General features: G+C 38.3%; 1 protein-coding gene across 2 annotated transcripts in view; it reads right to left on the bottom strand.

Annotated features, from left to right (window-relative positions):
* Positions 1-23,530, bottom strand: part of LOC125847727 (uncharacterized) — a 46,605-nt gene that overhangs the window by 5,735 nt on the left and 17,340 nt on the right. For both annotated transcript variants that reach the window (XM_049527401.1, XM_049527400.1), the window contains exons 13-24: positions 21,509-21,603; positions 20,487-20,635; positions 20,219-20,274; positions 19,921-20,134; positions 12,154-12,570; positions 11,806-12,083; positions 11,654-11,739; positions 11,486-11,572; positions 11,114-11,372; positions 10,591-11,025; positions 10,385-10,481; positions 9,209-9,531 (exon numbers count right to left, since the gene is read on the bottom strand). In XM_049527401.1, the coding sequence (XP_049383358.1) occupies positions 9,209-9,531; positions 10,385-10,481; positions 10,591-11,025; positions 11,114-11,372; positions 11,486-11,572; positions 11,654-11,739; positions 11,806-12,083; positions 12,154-12,570; positions 19,921-20,134; positions 20,219-20,274; positions 20,487-20,635; positions 21,509-21,603 (2,496 nt within the window). The remainder of the gene's footprint in view (positions 1-9,208; positions 9,532-10,384; positions 10,482-10,590; positions 11,026-11,113; positions 11,373-11,485; positions 11,573-11,653; positions 11,740-11,805; positions 12,084-12,153; positions 12,571-19,920; positions 20,135-20,218; positions 20,275-20,486; positions 20,636-21,508; positions 21,604-23,530) is intronic.

Here is a 23,530-nt window from a genome sequence, read left to right as displayed (position 1 = left end):
GAGCACAATTAATCAGGCTGCAATAAAATGCCACATGGAAGCCAAGCTGAGTTTGTTATTGGATATCAAATATACACAAGCTATATGATGAACTATGATGTCAAATTTCTCTCTTCCTTCCCATCTTACTTGATCACAAAGCTGAATCATAGCCCACAATCTTAATGACAAAGGAACATCAGGGAATACCTACAACCAGCAGGATAGTGACCTAAGTTTGCACCATCAGAAGACTAATTGTTCCATAGAAAGGGGTAAGCACTATCCTCATGATCCCGGAACAGTCTTCTTGCTTTCCTAACAGAAAAGAAGCAAATCTTCTTGTCTTTAGAATGCAACTTCTGAATATGCTTAGAGGTTCTGTTTTTTTGACTTCGTGGACATTCACAGACTTCTCTAGATTATATTTACAAGGAGAAGTGATTCTACATTTGTTATGTAGTTATTTCAAATATTAGACATACACTATGTAACATAGAGTTAGTGTCCCAAATAGATAGTTAGAATTTTGTATATTTTCGTTAAGATACAACACTTGGGCCTAATCCAACCCAAAATGCTAGCTCAAGAAAGGAGGATTGCCCAAATTCATATAAACAGATAACCAATCCATTCCCCAACCAATGTGAGACTTTAACCCATTCTAACACCTCCTTCATGCCTAGGCCCAATGGAGCATGGACAATATAACACGGGGGCACAAACGGGGAAGGACTTGGCACTGATACCATGTAATTGGATGAAAGAAGTTGAATAATTCCAATAGGTACGCAATGTCTAAATAAAATACATTAGGTGCTAATTAAGGAAAGAAATAAAGAAGGATTCCTACAAATTTGCTACCTAAACGGGGAAGGACTTGGCATTAATACCATGTAATCAGATGGAAGAAGTTATAGTATTCCAATAGGTAAGCTGTAAGCAATGTCTAAATACAATACATTAGGTGTTAATTAAGGAAAGAAATAAAGAAGGATTCCTACAAATTTGCTACCTAAATATGGCTATGTACATTGCTAAGAATGAACAATGAAGTCTATATACATTCTATAACACTCCCCTCAAGCTGGAGCATACATATTGATCATGCCTAGTTTGAGGGGGAGTGTTACAAATACCATGTAAAGATATAGGGCTTAGGTCTAACTCAACCCCAAGAGCTTAGCTCAAGCGGAGAAGATTGTTCAAGTGTATATAAGCATACCACCAGTTTACCAGAGCTTCTGTAAGAAACATTCATTGTGCATTTACCAGCATCGTCAAAAAGACGAGGAGTTTCACCATTAGATGTTATTTGGCAACCATTGCATTTGCATTTCTGTGGGTGTTGCACATAATCAAGCACCAAAGAAGATTATATATTCTTAAGCAAGCAACCAACTAAGAGGCCACATCATCATCAGAAGCTTGACACAGTGCTATGCACCAAACAGAAGTCGGAATCTTTCAATGAATTCTGGTGCCAGCAAGTGCTAACTTCCCTGCTATAAGGGGCTCTTTAAATTCTGGGGGTCAAGTCAACCTTCCAAAACCACCCCATCCAAGTTCCAGGAGTCTCTGACGGCCGGAAGCTGGGGTTGGAATGAATTTGTCGTCCCCTCTGATGAGATTCTCAACTTTTAGTTATTTTCTAGGATTATAGCCTAAGAGTCGACTGAGGTTGAAACATTACCCAATCAATTTTCCAAATTTCCGGACGATATTTATGAACATTCTAATCAGTTTTTTTTTTTCCAGATTTTTCCTTTTCAAGAGCTTTCATCCATTTTTCACCCAATCATTGATCTGAAATCAAGTCTCAACCATCCCCAATGATCTTCCAGCAATTTGATTATTTTTCTGGCGAACTTTTTGGTCAACAGAATATTCCCAAGAGTCTTTAGCACTCACAAGCTCTATTTCAATTTGGGATTCAAGCAGTGAGACAATGGGATGATTTCTTTATCTGATTATATTAACCTCCGTTTGTTTTTATTACAGTTAAGATGTCTAAACATAAGTACACATCTTATTACTAAGACATTGTATCTAAGATCTGAATATTGAATTAATAAGATCGTTTGTTTTCTCAACTTCAGAAAAGAAAATTTACCTTTCGTTAAAATAATAAATATACGGAGAAGAGAAACTGCAACAGGAGATCAAGAGGGATGATAGAGTTCTCAGATTTCATTGAAGATATGAACTTAATAGACCTTCAGCTGCAAGATGGCAGTTATACTTGGTTCAAGGGGGACAATCAAGACACAGCCTCCAGGATCGACAGATTCTTGCTCTCAGAAGAATGGGATGATTGTTTTAGCAACATAAAAGCAGTCCCCTTTGCAAAGGTTGGCCTCTGATCACATTCCTTTGGTTTTACACGGTGGTTCTTGGAAAAAGAGAAGAACTATTTTAAATTTGAAAACTGGTGGCTTGGGACTGCAGGCTTCAGTGACAGGATCAAACAGTGGTGGAACTCTTTCAATTTTAAAGGGAGGCCTGACTTTGTGCTATCATGTAACTGAAGGCACTCAAACATAAACTAAAGGAATGGAGCAGAAGTGAGGCTGGCAACCTAGTGATCCATATAAAACAAACCTTAGAACAATTCCTGAAATGGATTTGATACTGGAATATAGACCTCTCACAGAAGAAGAATCATCCAAGAAAGCAGCTTTAACCTTAGAATTTGAGGGTCTGATTAAAAATGAAGAAGTTGCGTGGAGGCAAAAGTCAAGGGCCTTATGGTTAAAGGAAGGCGATAGGAACACCAAGTTCTTTCATAAAGTTGCAAACACTCATAAAAGGTTCAACAACATAGACCAACTTATGGTACAAGGCGAATTAACCGAGAAGACTACAAGAATAGAAAGTGCCATTATTGACTTCTACCAAAAGTTGTATTCAGAGACCACTCACTAGAGACCTACCAGCATGCTCAATAATTGTCCCACTCTTTCAGTGGAAGACAAGGTGAGATTGCAGGAAAACTTCACTGAGGAGGAAGTCTTAAGGTGTCTGAAATTGTGTGCAGGAGATAAAGCTCCTGGTCCAGATGGTTTCTCCATGGGTTTCGAGATTGTGAAATTGGACATTATGAATGCCTTTCATAACTTCCATGAGCAGGAAATTTTTGAAAGAAGCTTCATTGCAACATTCATAACTCTTATCCCTAAGAAGAAAGGTGCTAAGGAATTAAGAGATTATAGGCCTATTAGCTTGATAGGAAAGATCTACAAATTATTCTCTTAAGTGACAGAGAGGCTGAAATGAGTGATTTGCAGTTTTAGCGGCAAATGAAGCAATAGACTCAAGAGTGAAACAAAAGAAACCTGGTATCCTATGCAAACTAGATTGAGAAAAAGCATATGATCATGTAAACTTGGAGTACTTGCTATGTATGCTGAAGAAGTTGGGTTTTGGGAAAAAATGGATACACTGGATCAGATTTTGAATATCCACTGTTAGTTATTCTGCGTTAATTAACGGATCACTTTCTGGCTTCTTCAAGGCTCGGAGGGGTCTCAGGCAAGGAGATCCTTTGTCTCCTTTTTTTGTTTATCATTGCCATGGAAGGACTGAACATTATGTTCAAAACAACTAATTTGTATGGATGGATATAGAGTTTTGAGGTAGCTAGGGCAGGGAGTAGTGATAGCCTAGAGGTGACTCATTTGCAATATGCTGACGACATCCTCATATTTTGTGATGCTGATAGAAACCAATTGAGACATCTCAAAATAATCCTAGTGCTCTTTGAAGACATCTCAGGCCTTCATTAACTGGGGTAAGAGCTTCCTTTACCCCATTAATGATATTCCCCACATGAACCTATTGGCATCTATTCTAGGAGGAAAGGTAGGGTCTTTGCCAACCATTTATCTAGGAATGCCTTTGGGGACAAGTCAAAGTCTATTGAGATTTGGGATACTGTTATTAAGAAATGTGAAAAGAAATTGGCAAGATGGAAGACCCAATACTTGTCAAGAGGAGGTAGACTGACTTTGATCAACTTAGTCCTTGATTCACTTCCAACATTCATGATGTCATTGTTTCCCATTCCAGCAGGGGTCATCAAGAGATTGGATAGAATCAGAAGGAGCTTCATATGGCATGGTGACAAAGAGAGGAAAGGCTATCATATGGTCAAGTGAAACTCAGTCATTTGTGGAAAAAAGTAGGGTGGCTTGAGTATCAAGAACCTGAAAATCCAAAGTAAAGCTCTTATAATGAAGTAGTTGTGGAAGTTCACTAAAGAACACCACCTATTGTGGGGAAGACTGATTAAAGCCAAATATGAACAAGAGGATAGCTGGATGACCAAGGAGGTCAATACTCCATAAGAGGTCAGCCTATGAAGGTCTATCAGAGTCCTCTGGAGTGAGTTGAAAACCCAATCAAGAATCAAAGTGGCAAATGGAAACAAAACTAGTTTTTGGAAGAATAATTGGAATGAGGTTGGTATCATGGAACGGGTCTTTCCGGATATCTTCAACCTAGTCCTTCACCAACAAAAAACTATAGCTGACATGTGGACATCTGACGGGTGGAGCTTGAATTTTAGAAGACATTTCAATGATTGGAAGGTTCAAAGAGTGGCTGATTTCCTCAGCAAACTCGATCAATTTCCTAGGGTTCAAGCTGATGAAGATCATTTATGGTGGCAGGGCAACTCCAACGACATTTTTAAGGTCAATGCTGCCTACAAAATAATGAACCAGTCCAACCACCAGATAGCAAACTGGTCATGGAAGCAGATTTGGAGGATAAAAGTTCCCCACAAGGTATCAATTTTTGTATGTTTACTAGCAAAGGAGGCCACTCTAACAGTGGACAACTTGATGAGCAGAGGTATGAAACTGTGCTCAAGATGCTTCTTGTGTAAAAAAACAGCTGAGACATTTAACCATCTATTTTTGCATTGTCCATACACATCTCATTTGTGGAGAATCATCCTAAACCCTAAGGGTATAGCATGGACAATGCCAGGCAAGATAACAACGGCTCTTAGCAGCTGGGAAGGAACATGTTCACATGCTAAGGATAGGACGGTGTTCTGAAAGGCGCTCGCCTTCTTGCCAAAGGTGAGGCGAGGCATCGTCGCCTTTTACTGGCATGGCAATGTGATTTCAGAAAGGCGATCGATGGCGTACCTAAAGGCGAAAGGCGACATCGCGAGGCGAGGTGAAAGGCATCGCCTTTTCAGTGTTTCTTTTTAAAAGGGTCTGATTTAATAATTAAAAGGCAAAATTAGGGTTTTTTTGGGTGTTTTTGCAAACCTGGGCTCCTCTTCTCTCTATTGCGACCTGTGCTCTTCTTCTCCTCTTCCTCGCGAGTCGCAACTCTCTGGCCTTCGAGAGGACAAGACCTTCGCGATTGCTGCTCGGTACATAAGTTCTTCTTCCCTTTTTTTTTTCTTCAGTTCTTGTCTTCTTCTTCTTCTGTTCTTCTCCTCTTCTTCTTTTTCTTCTGTTCTTCTTCTCTTTTTCTCTTCTTCTTCTTCTCTACTCTGTTTTTCAGTGGTAGTTGAACAGTGAACTGACTGCCTATATTTTAAAAAAAATTCAATCCTTCTATATTTATTTCTTCCCTATTCAATTTAGTTTTATACTAAATTAATATAGTATTGCTTGTCAATTGTCTTATGAATTATTGAGTGATTCAAGTTCTGGACTTTTATTATCTACTATTAGTTTTTGAATTGAAATATTTGCTAATACATGTTCTTGCTATTGAGATTTTGGATATTTATATATGTAGTTAATATTTTAAATTTTTGGTATTAATTGACGCCTCAATTCAAAAAGGCAAGCGCCTCGCCACGAGGCGAGGCAGGCCCTTGTCGCCTTTTGTCGTCTTTCGCCGTCCAAAACACTGGGATAGGAGTGGATGGAGAATTGTCCTAGCTTGTATCTAGTGGACAATTTGGAAGGAGAGGAATTCCAGATGTTTTGAGAGCTTAGAGAATGATGTGCAGAAGATCAAATTGAACTTCATCCTTTTTTTTTTTTGAGAATTGGTAAACATTGTATTCTTCAGCATTAAGGATATGCTGGGGACCTTTAGAAAATCAGAAAAGAACAAAAAGCATAATACTTACAAGGATCCTAAGAATTCTAAAAGTTGATCTGAATCCTCTAATCCTATCTCTTTACAACAAAAATATAGAGATACAATGCAATTCCATTTAACCTTGTGAATAGAATTGGATATATCTTCAAAATTTCTACTATTCCTCTCCTTTCTCCTGATCCAACAACTAAGTAAATTAGCTGTATGTTCGGGCATAGTTCATTTCACTTCTGAAAAGTTGAGAAACATGGACCATGTTTGTGCTGTGAAAGTACAATGTAAGAATAGGTGACCGTTAGTTTCCCCTGTCTTCCCACATAAAGAGCACCACGGAACTATGATCTTTCTTTTCTTCCTCAAGACTTCATGTGTCAAAGCATGCCTTTCTAATGACCAACCAAGTAAGCATTTAACTTTTGTTGGTGCTGCAGTCCTCCAGATATTTTTCCATGAACTCTGGTATCTGCTACTTTGCGAGTTGCACTCCTTTTTATATGCCGTGCCAACTGTGAAGATCCCATCCTTACTGTGTGACCATCTAACAACATCATTGGCAGTAATGGTGTCTGCAAAATCCCCCACTTCCTCCAGCAATTTGGCTACTCTCTCTATTTCCCAATCATTTAGAAGTCTTCTGAAATTGAGATTCCAACCTTGTGCTGTCCAGCAATCACTGATCATTGCCTCAGAATTGGTGCACAAAATAAATAGATCAGGAAACAGGTCTTTTAGGGGGGTTTGTTTGATCCATACATCCCACCAGAATCTAGTTCTCCTTCCATCCCCCACCTTGATATGTAAATTTGCTTCTAACTTGGGCCATAAGTTTCTAATAGCTCTCCAAACCCCCGCTCCATAGGCATCTGTGCTTATGTTACTACACCAGAATCCATCCCCCCCATATTTACATTTTGTGAGAAATAGAGGAAAATATTATTATTGAATTGTTGTTGTGTCTACATTATTACATTGAGACCCTATTTATAGACCCTAGAATACAATCCTTTACCAAGTAGGATACTATTTAGTATTCCTATTTCTATTTCTATTCCTATTCCTATTCTAATAGGATTGTATAAACCTATTCTTATTCTTATAGGATTGTATAAACCTATTCCTATTCTAATAGGATTGTATAAACCTATTCATATTCTAACACTCCCCCTCAAGCTAGTGCATACAATTCATGTATCTAGCTTGTTACAAATGTAATTAACACGAGGACCGATGAGGGGCTTGGTGAGACATCTGCGAGTTGATAACTCGACTTCACAAAATTGACAATAAATTTCAATGTGCTTGATCTTCTCATGAAATACTGAATTTGATGCATAATGCCGATAAAACACAGAGTGATAAAATTACAGTGTTGGAACTTCCCAAACCAAGCTTGCAAAGACTGTTTCAGACCATAGAGTGACTTATGTAATCAACATACAAGGCTACTAAATTCCCCCTGAGCAACAAAATTTGGTGGTTGCTCCATATAGACTTCTTCACAATGCAGCGAACATTGTAAGTGTTCAAAATCTAGTATAAAGTACATGGTTCATGTTGGAATCAATAGATGAGTCGATATTAAACAAGTCGCCAAAAAATTGGTCGGAACATGCTCATATGCCGGAGTATTAGATTTGATGGCTAAAAGTGGTCACAATCTAAGAAATAAAATTATCTGGGTAGGGTCGGAATGATGTCACGACCCAACTAGAAAATAGAAATTATATGGGATAGTTCGAATTGATAGAACGACCATATTGAAAAAGAGAAATAATATGAGTAGGTCGGAATGATGGCACGACACTACTGAAAAAGAAAAATTATATGGGTTGGGTTGGAATGATGGCACAACCCTACGCAAATTAGATTTGAGGAGTCACCGGAAAGACGAATGGAACTATGCAAATCAAATCTGAGGAGTTATTGAAAAGACACATGATGCTATGCAACTCATATATGTTTTGGCTAGTGGTGGTCGTTGTTGGAGGAGTGTTGATATTGCATGCCTACAAGAAACTAAATGGACAGGGACAAACACTAGAGAGATAGTAACACATGTTTAATTAAATTATGATATTGTGGGGTAAAAAGAATAGGAATGGAGTGGGAATTATTGTAGAACCAGGACTAAACGATAAGGTGATAGGGTAAAGCGAGTTCCCATTAAGTCTTACATGGAAAAATGAAACAATCAATATTATCAGTGCATACGCTCTACAAATAGGATTAGATACGGAGGCTAAAACTAAATTTTGGGAAAATATAACACCCTGGTTCAAGGGATTCCAGGCAACCAATATATCTTCACTAGTGGAGATCTAAATGGTCACGGGGGTAAAGATACTCATGGTTTAGACGAAGCACTATATAGAACTGGAAATGAGGAAGGAAAAGCTATCCAGCAGTTCGCTTTAGCTTTGATTTAGAAGAAGCTAACACATATGTTAAAGAAAGATATTCCCACAAAAACGCATACCCAATGTAATCCACAAGTGGAGTCTGGGGAACATTGACAATTAGATTTGTCCCAAGTACGATGGGACAGAACCTCATGTACGGACTGTAAAGTTGTACCAGGAGAAGTGCTGACTACCAACCTAGACCACCCAACATAGGTTGGCGGTTTTGGGTGTAAAGTGTAAGGGTAGAGTGAGAAAGAAGAAAGCTTGCAAGCAATTGAGAATTCAGTGGCCGGCATTAAATTTTTCTAACCAGTTACCAATTTCAAGAAAAACTTCGGAAGAAGGGAGTATTTGACTTAGAGGGGAATGTGAACATACCATGGAAGATGCTACACCATTACATTTCATCACAGGAAAGAAAATGAATAAGACTGATCTCAAGAAACAGAAGACAAATAACCTCTAGTCTGTGATATTACTAAAAAAAGTCCATTTCCTAAGTGCAAAACCTCCTCAACAAGAAAGTCAGTTTGGATGTCTATGCAGATGACCCATTCTTAAGGGCCAATGGAAGGGAACATACTATTTTCATTGTATAACTTATTCAAGATTAGCCAACTAGGTATTAATATTTCCAGAGAAAATCAATTCACTCAAGCACATTGAAACTGTTAGTTTGAAATAATCAAACAGATATATGAAAAATGGTTAAGGACACAATGATGGCAAAAAACCAAAATAATTATACTTACTTGCTTTGCACGTTCCAGTAATTGAATTGCAAAACAGGAGATTCTTAGCTGCATCTTTGTGCAGGAATGGAATGAAGTGTCCCCTCTTCGTCTATCAGAAAACTCACAAATTCTCAGAACCCTAGTCAAGCCCTCTGCATATACTTCATAACCTAGCTTATTGATCTCCATGCCAGTTAATTGCCGAAACCAATTTTTCTTTGGATCTTCTGGCTTCTTTTCCAGAGGTAAATGAAACCCTAAACCTCTCTGTTGCTTAATTCTGTAAAATGGTTTCCATTCACGCACTTTATCCAAGTTTATTTCACGTTGTAGATGTACAGCTGCAAGATAAAAACTACGGGATTATACCGTCATACTAAGTTGGAAAAAAAATGCATGCACATGTGAACAAGACAAGTACTTCCCAGCACAAATGGTAAAAACAGTACCTCCAATCAAACAGAAAGCACAGCTGATACTTTATTTTTTTTTAAAACAATACATACACAAGTGAACAAGACACGCACTTCCCATCATAAAAGGTAAAAAACAGTACCTCCAGTTCAACAGAGCACAACTGATTCTTCATTTTCCTAGATATAATTTTTAAGCAAGGAAATGGTCCATATAGACGATATTAACTAATGAGGATTAAGGCTTAGTTGTCGCTGCGACTGTTGCACTAAAATTCCTTTTGACCTGGTTAGAGACTTCAATGGTAGTGTAAGGATAAGTGTGAGCATTAGCAAACGTCTGGTTATGTTGCCTTAAACGACATATTGTTAAGCATAGCAACAACCTGGCCTAAATTGGATGAAATGAATGTGGAGGATGCATATATAGGTGATCCTAACTAGTTTGGGACTAAGACGTATTAGTTGATTTTTATTGATATATTACCATACCTTTTCACAGAAATGTATCATCTTTAAATAAAACTTTGAAATTCAATTTTTAATGTGAATTCTGTGAAAACACTGCTTTATAACTTGACTAATCAAATAATCCCCCCCCCCCCCCTCTTTTAACAGCTAAAACTTTTGGATTAGATGGTTCACGCTATTCAAAATCAATGCATTAAATACAACAGACTAATCTTAACTGAAAAAAGGAGACTAAAATAATGAGTGTGCATATGCAATTAAACTTATTTAGAATCTGTTCTAGTGGAAGTTTTAAGAAGTCGACAGCTACCGTCAATCTGGACAACAAGCTTATGGTCAAGTCTCAGGTCATCCCAGACATAGTCAGCACTACTTCCAGATGCCAAAACCTCCGGCTCTGGTAAACCCTGCAGGTTCACCAAGATAAAGGAACACAATAAGAGTTAATTGCCTGAGAACAATATGTTGCAACTTGCAAGGTCAAAGCATTGGAAACAATGAAAACATATGCAAAACCTTCTGATAATATGTAATAGAAGTATTTTCCAAGTGGTTCTCAATCCGGTAAGGCAGGTCTATATTTGCTGGCCAACAGAAGCGTAATACAATTGTAGGACCATCTTCAACCACATGAACAGTGGCAAATTCACAGATGTCTGAGTTATGCTGTGTTGCAAGATCTGATTGTTGAACAGAATCAGACGACTTCTTGAATTTAAGAAAAAATCGTCCAAGTGAAGCAATACAAACTGGTCCTGACCAGGAGAAATTGGCCTTATTTGGTTGAAATTGAACAAAAAATGATGAGTCATTATGGGATTTTGCATGTTTTTTGAGGAAACTCTCTAAGAAGGGGTTTCTTTTCATTGTTGTTATCTCATTTCTACTCCTCAAAGTTAATGCTGTTCTCTGTTTACTGTTGAGTGTAACAACTGTGTCAGTGCCATCCTCCTAAGACAAAAATGGATTTAGTCCTCAACTCTATCAGTTTTACACAGCAAGTGAAAGCTAGGATCAAAAAACTAAAACAAAGACTAACCTCCACGAAACATTGACGGACAGTGATGATTTCGTCCGACTCATTTAGTATGACATATCTGGGATACATTGATACAACCTGCAGTGGAACTACTTTGCTAGCAGATGGTTTCAAAGAGACTCCTAACTTCGTAACAGTTTTAGAACCATATTCTCCTTCCACTTCAAGGTTCAACCCTGTAAGGCCTGATAAAACATCCAAGTTCAAGGGTGCTTTGGAAGCTCTCTCATCCAAGAGTGTGATGTGCACCTTGTGGCATCTAGTAATGGTAAGCAGGAATCATGCAGGGTCAAAAACTGTTATGTCATAACCGCTGATAGATGGAAAAGGAGAGACAATATGGACTCAATAAAACTAGTAAAAATAATTTACTTGCTGAGCCATGATTTTATTGATCTGGGAGGAAGATAAGATCCTAATTCTGGAGACACTAGGGAAGCAATATTTTCCCCGGCATGCCTGGATATAATAGTATCACTCAGCAAAGAACAAAACTGAGTCAAACGAAAAAATTACAAATCATCTTGGATCGAAGATTACCTAGAAACAAGCTTATGATTTGCAGGAAAACAAAACAAGGAAAATTCGGTATTATTCTCCAAGGTGTAAGAAGTAAAAACAGCAGCCTGCACACACAGAGGCAAATTTAACACCTAGCCGTAAGGTAATAATCAGCTCAGTAGGAACATTACCTCCAATATCCCTCTTAGTCCACGAGATAATCTCAGTAAAGCAAAATACTTCCCATTGTCAAAATCTAATTCGATATCCAAAAACTGAACTTTAGTTTTGCGCTTCTGCAGCCTTCTCGCACTGTCACTACTATTGATTGGTTTGCAGCTTGTACCAAATGAAGTTAAGGTAACAGTGAAATAAATTGCAGCAGGATTTGCATATAAGTTGACAGCCGACCCAGAGTGAATAGTAGCCTCATTGCATATGCAGTCAACACTATTAGTAGATGGCAGACCTGTACAAAAGCAGTAGTCAGTAATAAAATGCATCAACTAACATTTGAACCAGATTTGATTTGCTATCACCTGTATCATTGAGTTTCACATGAATCTCCATATCTAAGAAGTTGGTGAAGCGAACAGTAGGAAGCAGAAATATTTCTTTCTGCTCTTGCAAGGCAACTGGTGAATTTTTATCTACACGCGCATATCCAAAGTTATCTGGATATATGATAGGTACGTCTTTCCCAATGCTTTCGACCAGAAAATGAATGTTTGCAACTCGTCCATCCTCTGACACAATAGCACAATGTGCCGTACTTAAGGAATATTTGATTGGTTGGAAAGAAAATGCTTTCCGCACTTGGTAAGTTAGTTTATCAAATATCCCAGATAGTCTAACAGGCTTTCCACCTCTAAGATCATCTGACCAGCAAGCTGATGGGTTCTCAAAATTTGTCAAGACATCTGTAACTTCAGGTCTAAAAGAAAGAAGGAAGTTACCTGCAAATTAATTTCCAACATCATGAATTTCCTTGGTAGGAGCATATTCAGAGATTAAGGGGCATCAATAGCTGGCTTGAATAAACAAGTGCTATCAGCTGTAACAGAACATCAACTATGTCCATTCTATGTTGCTCGGACTCTTCAAAAATGTCAATGGTTGCGTGTCGGATTCTTCAAAAGTAGTGTGTTTTTGGAGAATCTGGCTCGCATTCAGCATCGAAAGTGAAGAGTTCATGCAACATAGGTTCAAACTAAGTACAATAGTAAGAAAATTTGACATTGCACATTTACTACAGGGGAAGACAGAAATATAGTATTTCATGACGGGATCAACTGAGTCTTAGCAGATTTCTGTATTTGTTTTTATGAGAAACTGAGTTTTTAACATCATAACCTCCGAAGCACCTTTAATCTCTCTGTTAAACCATCAGATCTGTCATGGTTTCCAAAAGCAATTGAGCCCTTAACAAAGTTTTAGGTAATTAGCTAATAAGAACAAAACATAATAGGAGTCATTGGCAATATCAGTGTTATGAAAAGACATCCCTTTGTTGCTTAAAGCAATGAAGCAATGCGAAGCAAGGAGTTATCGCCTCATGAGTGAAGCCATGTGTTCAAACAATGATGCGCAAGTGATCCAATTGAGAAGTGTTTGGTCCTTTGACTAGAGTTGGGTAAAATTTCCCTTATCGTACTTAGATGTTAAACTCGGTCTTCCCGATCTTTTTTTCCTTTTTGTACCAATCCTGAGGCTAAAATTGCTGAGATTTGGTCCCCTCAGGGATGGAACCTCACTTTCAGGAGAAATCTAAATGATTGGGAAGTGGATAGAATTGCTGAACTGCTACTTGTTAGAATAGAAATAAGTATTTCCTACTTAGAATAAGAATAGGAATCCTAGTTGGAAAAGGATTTCAATGTAGTGTCTATAAATAGGGTCTCAATGTAACTATTTAGATACACAATTCAATAATATTTTTTCCATATATTGCTCACATGGTATCGGAGCATTGGTGAGAAACTTCAAGTCACCGTGTCAAATTCCGGCGACGACAGTTGGGACTGATTTGTGTCATCTTTCATTCTGAGGGTGTTGTGCGAAAGACAACACCATCACGAGGCTCGGGAAGCTCAGGCAACCGAACCCCAATTAGATCCACCGGAAAACAGCCCCTCACGCGCCTCCACGCTCCGTTCAAAGGTGGAAGTTTTCCGGCAAGATCTGGTCACGCGTTGGCGCGTGAGTGCTACTTCGGTCATCTGTTTTCGAGCAGTTTTCTTCTGTTAGGGTCGTCCAGTATTTCCGACCAGAACCCAGTCAGTTTTCTCCAGATCCGATCACCGAAATTAGGGTTCCGGTGATTTACAGGCAGTTTCCGGCGAAAACAGACCACTGTAGGGCAGTTTCTGGCAAGTTCCCGGTAAAATCAGAATTTTCAGGCCACTGCGGGCAGATTCCGGCATTTTCAGACCACTGTAGCAGTTTCTGTCAGTTTCCAACATACATACCAGTCTATGGAGAATCGACGAAGAAGGGAACATTTTGGAAAATCTCGATCCAAGTGTAGTCATTGTCATAAACCTGGACACACTCGTGACATATGTTATATTTTGCATGGTCCACCACCCAATTATGATCCTATTGTTCTAAAGGAATATAATGAGCTCCTTCGAAATCGCGCAAGTAAACAACATTTTGGAAAACCTCGATCCAAGTGTAGTCATTGTCATAAACCTGGACATACTCGTGATATATGTTATATTTTGCATGGTCCACCACCCAGTTATGATCCTATTGTTCTAAAGGAATATAAAGAGTTCCTTCGGTATCGTGCAAATAAACAAACGTCTCCACAAGTAGTTTCGGTTGCACAACCTGATGTTTCTGTTGCGGGTAATTCATTTACTTGTGTGTCACAGTCTAGCACTCTTGGATCATGGGTCATAGACTCAGGGGCTTCTGATCATATCTCTGGTAATAAATCACTATTGTCTGATATTGTTTATTCACAATCTCTTCCAGCTATTACTTTAGACAATGGGATCCAAAACCAAAAGGGGTTGGAAAAGCCAAACCCGTATCTTCTGTCACCCTAGACGCTGTTCTTTATGTCCCTGGTTCTCCTTTTAATCTAGCATCGGTTAGTCGTTTGACGAAAGCCCTACATTGTAGCATAACCTTTTTTGATGATTTTTTTCTCATGCAGGACCGCAGTACGGGACAGATGATTGGAACAGGATATGAATCACAAGGCCTTTACTATCTTACCTCTTCAAATTCCTTAACAGCATGCTCCGTTACAAATTCCCCAGATCTAATTCACAAACGTTTGGGACATCCAAGTCTATCCAAACTGCAAAAGATGGTGCCTAGTTTGTCTAGTTTATCCACATTAGATTGTGAGTCGTGTCAACTTGGGAAACACACTCGTGCTACATTTTCACGTAGTACTGAGGGTCGTTCAGAGTCTATTTTTTCATTAGTTCATTATGATATTTGTGGTCCTAGTAGAGTCAGTTCCACCTTAGGATTTCGTTATTTTGTTAGTTTCATTGGATGCACTTGGGTTTTCTTAATGAAAGATCGTTCTGAGTTATTTTCTATATTCAACAGTTTCTTTGCTGAAATACAAAATCAGTTTGGTGGTTTTATTCGTACTTTTCGTAGTGATAATGCCTTAGAATACTTATCATCCCAGTTTCAGGAGTCTATGTCTCACCAAGGAATTATTCACCAAACATCTTGTCCATACACTCCTCAGCAAAATGGTGTAGCAAAAAGAAAGAATAGGCATCTCATTGAGACTGCTCGCACTCTCCTCATTGAATCCCATGTTCCGCTGCGTTTTTGGGGTGATGCAGTCCTTTCATCTTGTTATTTAATTAATAGAATGTCGTCTTCTTCTATTCAGAATCAGGTTCCACATTCCATACTGTTTCCTCAGTCACATCTCTATCCTATCCCCCCTCGTGTCTTTGGGAGCACATGCTTTGTTCATAATTTAGCCCCAGGGAAAGATAAATTAGCTCCTCGTGCCCTTAAATGTGTCTTTCTTGGTTACTCTCGAGTTTAAAAAGGGTATCGTTGTTATTCACATGATCTTCATCGATACCTTATGTCCGCTGATGTTACATTTTTTGAGTCTCAACCTTACTATACATCTTCTGATCATCCTGATGTATCTATGGTCTTACCCATACCTCAGGTTTTACCTGTGCCAACCTTTGAGAAATCTACGATTACTTCTACATCTCCAGTTGTAGTGCCACCACTACTAACTTATCATCGCCGTCCACGTCCAACCCTAGTCCCAAGTGATTCATGTCATGCGCCAGACCCTGTTCCTACTGCGGACTTGCCTCCTCCTAGCCAACCACTTGCAGTTCAAAAAGGTATACGATCCACTAGAAATACTAACCCACATTATAACTTCTTAAGTTATCATCGTCTATCATCACCCCATTATGCATTTGTGTCGTCTTTGTCCTCTATTTCCATTCCTAAGACTACAGGTGAAGCACTTTCTCATTCTGGATGGAGGCAGGCTATGATTGATGAGATGTCTGCTTTACATAAGAGTGATACTTGGGAGCTTGTCTCCCTTCCTGCAAGTAAATCTACTATTGGTTGTCGTTGGGTTTATGCAGTCAAAATTGGTCCAGACGATCAGGTTGATCGACTTAAGGCTCGCCTTGTTGCCAAAGGGTATACTCAGATATTTGGGCTAGATTATAGTGACACTTTCGCTCCTGTGGCTAAAATAGCATATGTTCGTCTTTTTCTATCTATGGTTGTTGTTCGTCATTGGCCTCTTCATCAGTTAGACATTAAGAATGCTTTTCTGCATGGTGATCTTGAGGAAGAAGTCTATATGGAGCAACCACCTGGTTTTGTTGCTCAAGGGGAGTCTGGTAGCCTTGTATGTCGATTGCGTAGGTCACTCTATGGTCTGAAACAGTCTCCTCGAGCTTGGTTTGGGAAGTTCAGCACAGTAATTTCAGGAGTTTGGCATGACTCGTAGAGGAGCTGATCACTCTGTGTTTTATCGGCATTCTGCACCAAGTCGATGTATCTATTTGGTTGTTTACGTTGATGATATTATTATCACCGGTAATGATCAAGATGGTATCACCGATTTGAAGCAACATCTCTTTAAGCACTTCCAGACTAAAAACCTTGGCAGATTGAAGTATTTTCTAGGTATTGAGGTTGCTCAGTCTAGATCAGGTATTGTTATTTCTCAACGCAAGTATGCCTTAGACATTCTTGAGGAGACAGGAATGATGGGATGTAGACCTATTGACACTCCTATGGATTCGAATGTTAAACTCCTTCCTGGACAGGGGGAGCCACTTAGTAATCCTGAAAGGTATAGACAGCTTGTTGGAAAGTTGAATTATCTCACAGTGACTAGACCTGACATCTCTTTTCCTGTGAGTGTTGTAAGTCAGTTTATGGCTTCCCCTTGTGATAGTCATTGGGAAGCAGTTGTTCGTATTCTGCGATATATAAAGTCAGCTCCCGGTAAAGGACTACTCTTTGAGGATCAAGGCCATGAGCATATCATTGGATATACAGACGTTGATTGGGCAGGATCACCCTCTGACAGACGTTCGACATCCGGATATTGTGTTTTAGTAGGAGGTAATTTGGTGTCGTGGAAGAGTAAGAAACAAAATGTGGTTGCTCGATCTAGTGCAGAATCAGAATATCGAGCAATGGCGACACTAACTTGTGAGCTAGTTTGGATCAAACAGTTGCTGGGAGAACTAAAATTTGGCAAAATTGATCAGATGGAACTTGTGTGTGATAATCAAGCAGCTCTTCATATCGCAACAAATCCAGTGTTTCATGAAAGGACTAAGCACATTGAGATTGACTGTCACTTTGTCAGAGAAAAGATATTCTCGGGAGATATTGTTACGAAATTTGTGAAGTCAAATGATCAGCTTGCAGATATCTTCACCAAGTCCCTCACATGTCCTCGTATTAATTACATCTGTAACAAGCTAGGTACATATGATTTGTATGCACCAGCTTGAGGGGGAGTGTTAGAATAGAAATAAGTATTTCCTACTTAGAATAAGAATAGAAATCCTAGTTGGAAAAGGATTTCAATGTAGTGTCTATAAATAGGGTCTCAATGTAACTATTTAGATACACAATTCAATAATATTTTTCCCATATATTTCTCACACTACTCAAATTGGGTGAATTCACGGGCCTTACAATAGAAGCAGATAGTATAAGATGGAAACATAACTCTGATGGTAAGCTCTCTGTGCGTAGACTGTATAAGAGAGAGGTCATGACTCACTCTGGGGGAATTCTTGGTCCATGGAAACAAATATGGAAGGGCAACACCCCAACCAAGGTGAAATGCTTCACCTGGTTGGTCATCAGAAGGGTATGTCTCACTCAGGAAAAACTCAAGAAAAGAGGCTTCCAGATTGTTTCCAGATGTTTGTTTTTGTCATGAGAAGGAAGAAACTAACAGCCACTTATTCCTACACTGTAGGGTTACTGGCCAGGTGTAGCGCATGGTTCTCAGCATTTCTCAAGAGCCCTGGGTGATGCCAGAACATACTACTAATCTTCTGAGCTGCTGGATGAGGAGGGAGGGGGGGGGGGGGGGGCAAGACCCAAAAAAAATGGGGGTCTATAGTACCTACTTGTGTCTGGGGGGCTATTTGGAGAGAAAGAAACCTTAGGTGTCATGAGAATATTACTAACTCTATTCAGAAAGTTAAAGAAAATTGCATTAACATGTCATTTTTTTGGTGTAAAGAAGATGGTATAGAAGAAGTAGAACAGTTGGTAGATTTCCTATGATCTATGTAATTATGGTTTTAGATTGTAACTTTTTGGAGGTAGCCAGCATACCCTTGATGCTGGAGAATACAACTTTAACTTTATCAAAAAAAAAAGTAGTTATTTTGATTGAGCTTTGGTTATTATAGTACAAATTCACATATGTTTGGTATTTTTATATTTTGTAAATCATGTGCTTCACTCAAAGAGATGGCGCTTTCCCTTCTCACTTTTTGCTTCAAGCCTCAGAGACATTGTCGCTTTTTTGTGCTTTTCGCTTTAAGAGACACAGAAATACTTAGGTACCACTCAGCAAATTTTTATCTCAGACTTCCCTTTTCTGCATTTAAAATTCCCAAATCTTCTTACATCAGAACAGAGCACAAATTATACACTTGTAATAAGACAGCATGAATTTACTAAGGCTTAACTAAGAATATGTTAATCTTTTTGGGCCATGTGTCACATACCATAGATCTAGTGTTCCCTGCCAAAGGAAGACACATAATTAAGCAAAGGTCATATACACACGGTAAATTTGTTCCAAGAATATATTCAAGCAAAATGATGAGCTGATATAAAGTCTAGTATCGAACAACTGAATTCTAGCTCCTGCTACCACTCTATGTGCCTTGAACAGCTTCTAGAATCTGATACATAGATACAAAATTCATTCTTAGGCATAAGTTCTTCTACAGAAGTGTCATGCACAGAGCCAATAGCTCAGGTTAATCTCGATTACTCAAAGTAAAAAACCGTCCAGATTACAATCAAACTTTTGAGGGTTGTATATCTTTGTTTTGTGATGAAAAGCTTGGTTATTTTCACCTATTTTAAGTCTGTATTATTCTCATTCAATTTCAAGGGTTTCTAAAATTCCAGCTAAGAACTTTTATGGACAAATTTTCAGAATTTTCAATTTACAGAAACTATCAAAGATAGCAGATTTTATCCCTATTGAGGAGTCTAGACAAGATATCACTTGTCTTATCTGAGAGGCTAAGAGCCTGTTTGGATTAGCTTTTGACTTATGACTTATAAGCCAAAAGCCATAAAGTTAAAATTTCTAGCTTACGGCTTTTGGCTTATTTTTGTTATTTAGGCTTAAAAACAAGTGCTTGTTGAACCGAGGGTCTTCTGAAAACAGCCTCTCCACCTTTCCGAGGTAGTGATAAGAACTATGTATACTCTATCCTCCCAGACCCTAGCTAGTCGGATTTCTATGGGTATGTTGTTGTTGGCTTAAAAACAAGTGCTTATAAGCACTTTTTTATTTTACCCAAACACTACAAAAGTGTTCAAAAGCTATTTTGTTTAAAAACACCTCAAATAAGCCAATCTAAATAGGCTCTAAATAGGAGTGCTTTTTTTTACTTTTTTTTTTTTTGGAAGAGTCTAAATAGGAGTTGAAAGGTAATTTTTTGTCTAGAAAGGTAAATTTTTGACATCCGAATCAATTCCATAAAGTTCTTTTTCTCATAGGTAGGCAATTTCCATATCAAAACATGAAAGGGGGGAATATGCTTGAAACATACCAACACTCAAAGAATTCAGTGTCTTCTTCCGTCCCCCAGAGAGATTTATGGCACTAAAGGCTGTCATAGAATCGTCGATTGTGTCCCCTGCCTCAAGCCTCACAGAAGCATAATCAATTTCCTTATGCTGAGGACGTTGAAAACGCAGCTCCATTGGGAATTTGGTGTCATTATGTATCCTAAGTAATGGAGACACGACAATTGACAAGTAATCCTACAAACATCGAGAAAGAGGAATGAAAACTAATAAATTAAGTCAAGTCTGGATTTCCATCTTAAAAAGGAACAGCAGAGATACCTCAGTCCCGGGTGAAACTTCAGCCACAAGAAATGGACCAGGGTAAGTTTTTGACTCTGATTTGTAGCGGAAAAAGCAAATAACGTCAGTAAGCTAAAGTTAGAAATCATTGAATATGTACAAAGAACTGGAAGTTAATCGGTATAGGTGATGTCAGCTAGTCCGAAATCCAAGTCTTAAAAGTTCATGATATCTCTAGTGCAATTTTATATATATATATATATATATATTTTAAAAGAACAAGTTGAGGAAGAGCAGCCTGAAGCACCTTGCAGAGATACGATACGTGGTCTCCATGCAAATGACTGGGTTTCCAATAGCGAAAGATGAAGTAGAGAAGTAGAAAGTAATCCTCGCTCTATAAGCTGGATAGAGAAAAATGATGCCTCCGGAGGTCGATTTGCCAAAGCCATGTGCCTTACAGACAAAGAGTTAGGCTCCTCACATGATGAGCACACAGGTTAATCCAAATAGAATGTGCTTGCACAAAGGCAAATATACCAATGAAAACACCATTATTAACTTTTCAAAACAAAAAAAAGGAAAATTGTGAAGGATATTATGTACTATAAGCCCAGGACAGTGGAGCTTACTCAGTATAAATCTGATACACAATTGAAAATGTCAGCGGCGAGATAAAAAAACATATTCCAAACATACACATACATCATGCCTTTTCTGTTTCATAATCTGGCGTTATCTTGTACTGAGCAAGGGTGAAATATGGATGCGAGTTGCGAAGCTAGGCACAAGATTGGGGGCAGGTGTATAACTATCAAGCATAGCAGAAGCACAATGGCCACACACTACAAAAAACTGATTGCATGTCTTCTGTGGAAGAAGCTGAGTGAAATAGAGGAAGTGCAACAGGGTTAGGTTGCTCGAGTAAATGTGAATTTCCTTGATCTAGAAGATTATATCGAGATAAAAGAAAGAGAAGGAATTCAAATGAAAAACAACTTTGTTTTTCTAAAATTGCACAAAGGGAAACTACAACATTCACAATCATTTAAATGGCATATGATAATTAAACTCCCACCTGATTCTGCTGTGACAGGTCAAGTTTTATAGTTTAAATTGTTCTTCTTTTTTTTCAATGACCAATAGGTCAAATTCTATCTTTTTACTGTATGGAGTAAACTTTACCATTTCAAAAAAAATAAAAATCAGTAGGTTCAGTTCTGTAGTTTAAACTCTGTTGATTGACTCTCCAAGGTAGGTACTGAGCAGAATCATAGCAGCGGATGTTTCAAGTAATCAAGCAGAACAATTGTAAACTATGGGAAGCACCTCAAGAAAATGGTAGTGGCGTGTCTTCCTGCAACTGATACATCTTGATTATCGTAGAACTGACAAACAAGGGTTAAGCCTGACTGGTTTTCAACCTGAAAATGTTAAAACTCATCAGATTGCATATGAAACACTAGAAGACTTATAGTCTCTGCATGACCTTTCTCGTGAATGGACAAATACAAGCTTCAAAAGGTCTCACGTCCAATTCTCAGTCTTTGATTAACTCACGAAACTAACAGCAGGATTTCATGCAACAGTTCAAAAGGTCCACAAGGTGCACCTGAGCATTACATTTTAACAATCATGCAAAATCAAGATTGGCTGGTTATTGAGTTTGTGATGATGATTCTAACAGAAGATTCTAATTTCTAAACAGCAGTTTCTATTTCCCAAGAGTTGTGATGATGATTCTAACAGAAGATTCTAATTTCTAAACATCAGTTCCTATTTCCCAAGAAGTGTCTATTCACATCCCCACTATTTTTCACATTCTTCATTGTGAAGAAAAAGACTAATAACACAGTAAGAAAAAAAAAGAGGCAATTGTTACAAATTAAATACCCGAAGGATGACAGATTACTGATGGAGGAAGTTCTGAGATGTTTCATTGCTGAAGACATCATCCATAACAAGGGACTGAAAAACAAAGGTTATTCTAACCAATGTAAAGTTGCATATATGAATCACAGATCTATGACTCATATATTAGGTAAGTTGATAAGTTGAGTCATATTCCACAGGTAAAATTTAAGTCCCACTTTGTAGTCGGCCTATCATTCAAGGCCTAACTGCTTCAAGCATTTAAATTGAGATGCATCATACTGAGAATTTTTATTTACAGGAGAATTACAGCCCATACCTATTCGGTCATCTAGTTTACAAGATTTTCCCCAATTACTCCTTTATTACCATTTGGCCAGATTTCTGTAAAATCCTAGTCCCCAAACCCTTTAGCATCTTTTTCTATTCTCTCCTTGAGGCGGTGGGGAATCGCCACGCCACAGACTACCACTTCACCACCCTTTGCCGTACTATCTCCGCTGGTCAGACATCACCGCCACCAGCCGGCAACCTCCATTCACATTCAAATTACACCAATTGAATCGTCTGCTTCTCCTTTACCATGATCCATAATTCAAAACTCACCCCCATTTCTACGACTTTCAGAATATCCAAAATTCCTACTTTTTTCCTACTCAAATTTTTGATGCTACGCTCTTTACCAGACAAAACCTACATAAATCAATAGCTCTTGGACTGATCTATCATTTGGCATTGGTTTCAGTACGGAATTCTGGCAACCAATTTTTCCGATGAATCGGTGGCAACCACCCTAAATCTCCAGTCTCGTTACTTAACTATCTCAAGCCACTAAACATGTGGCGTCGAGTTTGCTTCAGTGCTTGCCAGATTTAGGCATAGCAACTGAACATAGCACAACACCCCAAGGCCGGTGGTTTCCTTCGGATATTCCGTTGGTTAACTGTGTTTATACATGGTTATGCAAAGCATATACATTATTTATACACTAATATACATTTTGTACATTATATATACAGTGTATATGTTATGTATAATACTGTATAAGGATGTATATGTAATATATATAATGTATAATATGGACTTTTATACATCATGTTATACAAATCTTTAAAATGAAAAATATAAAAATGAAAAGGGTTCTATGTAGCTCGGGGAAGAAGGTGAAAAACATAACATTAAAATAGATTTGGCTTCATAAAATTCTATGAAAGCATATGTTGGCTATATTTACAGCCATAACTCAAGCCAGATGCAGCATATTTCCTGCTAAAGTGGGTCCACAAAGTTATGTGCATTATTGGTCCAACCACCAATTAATTAACTGTGTCAAAACATTTTACAAGGGGGAAAGAGAATGCTGCTACTTTCAGGAAGTATCCAGCCCCTTTCTTTTCTCAATTACTACCAAGTACCAAGCAATGTACTTTTGACTAGTGTTTTAGACGTGAAGTTGATTTAGCTAATGCTTGCCTATAT

Source organism: Solanum stenotomum, chromosome 12 (assembly GCF_019186545.1).
Source record: "Solanum stenotomum isolate F172 chromosome 12, ASM1918654v1, whole genome shotgun sequence".
Classification (NCBI taxonomy): domain Eukaryota; kingdom Viridiplantae; phylum Streptophyta; class Magnoliopsida; order Solanales; family Solanaceae; genus Solanum; species Solanum stenotomum.
Note: the sequence above shows the minus strand (reverse complement) of the source record. Positions and strands in the feature narration are given on the sequence as shown.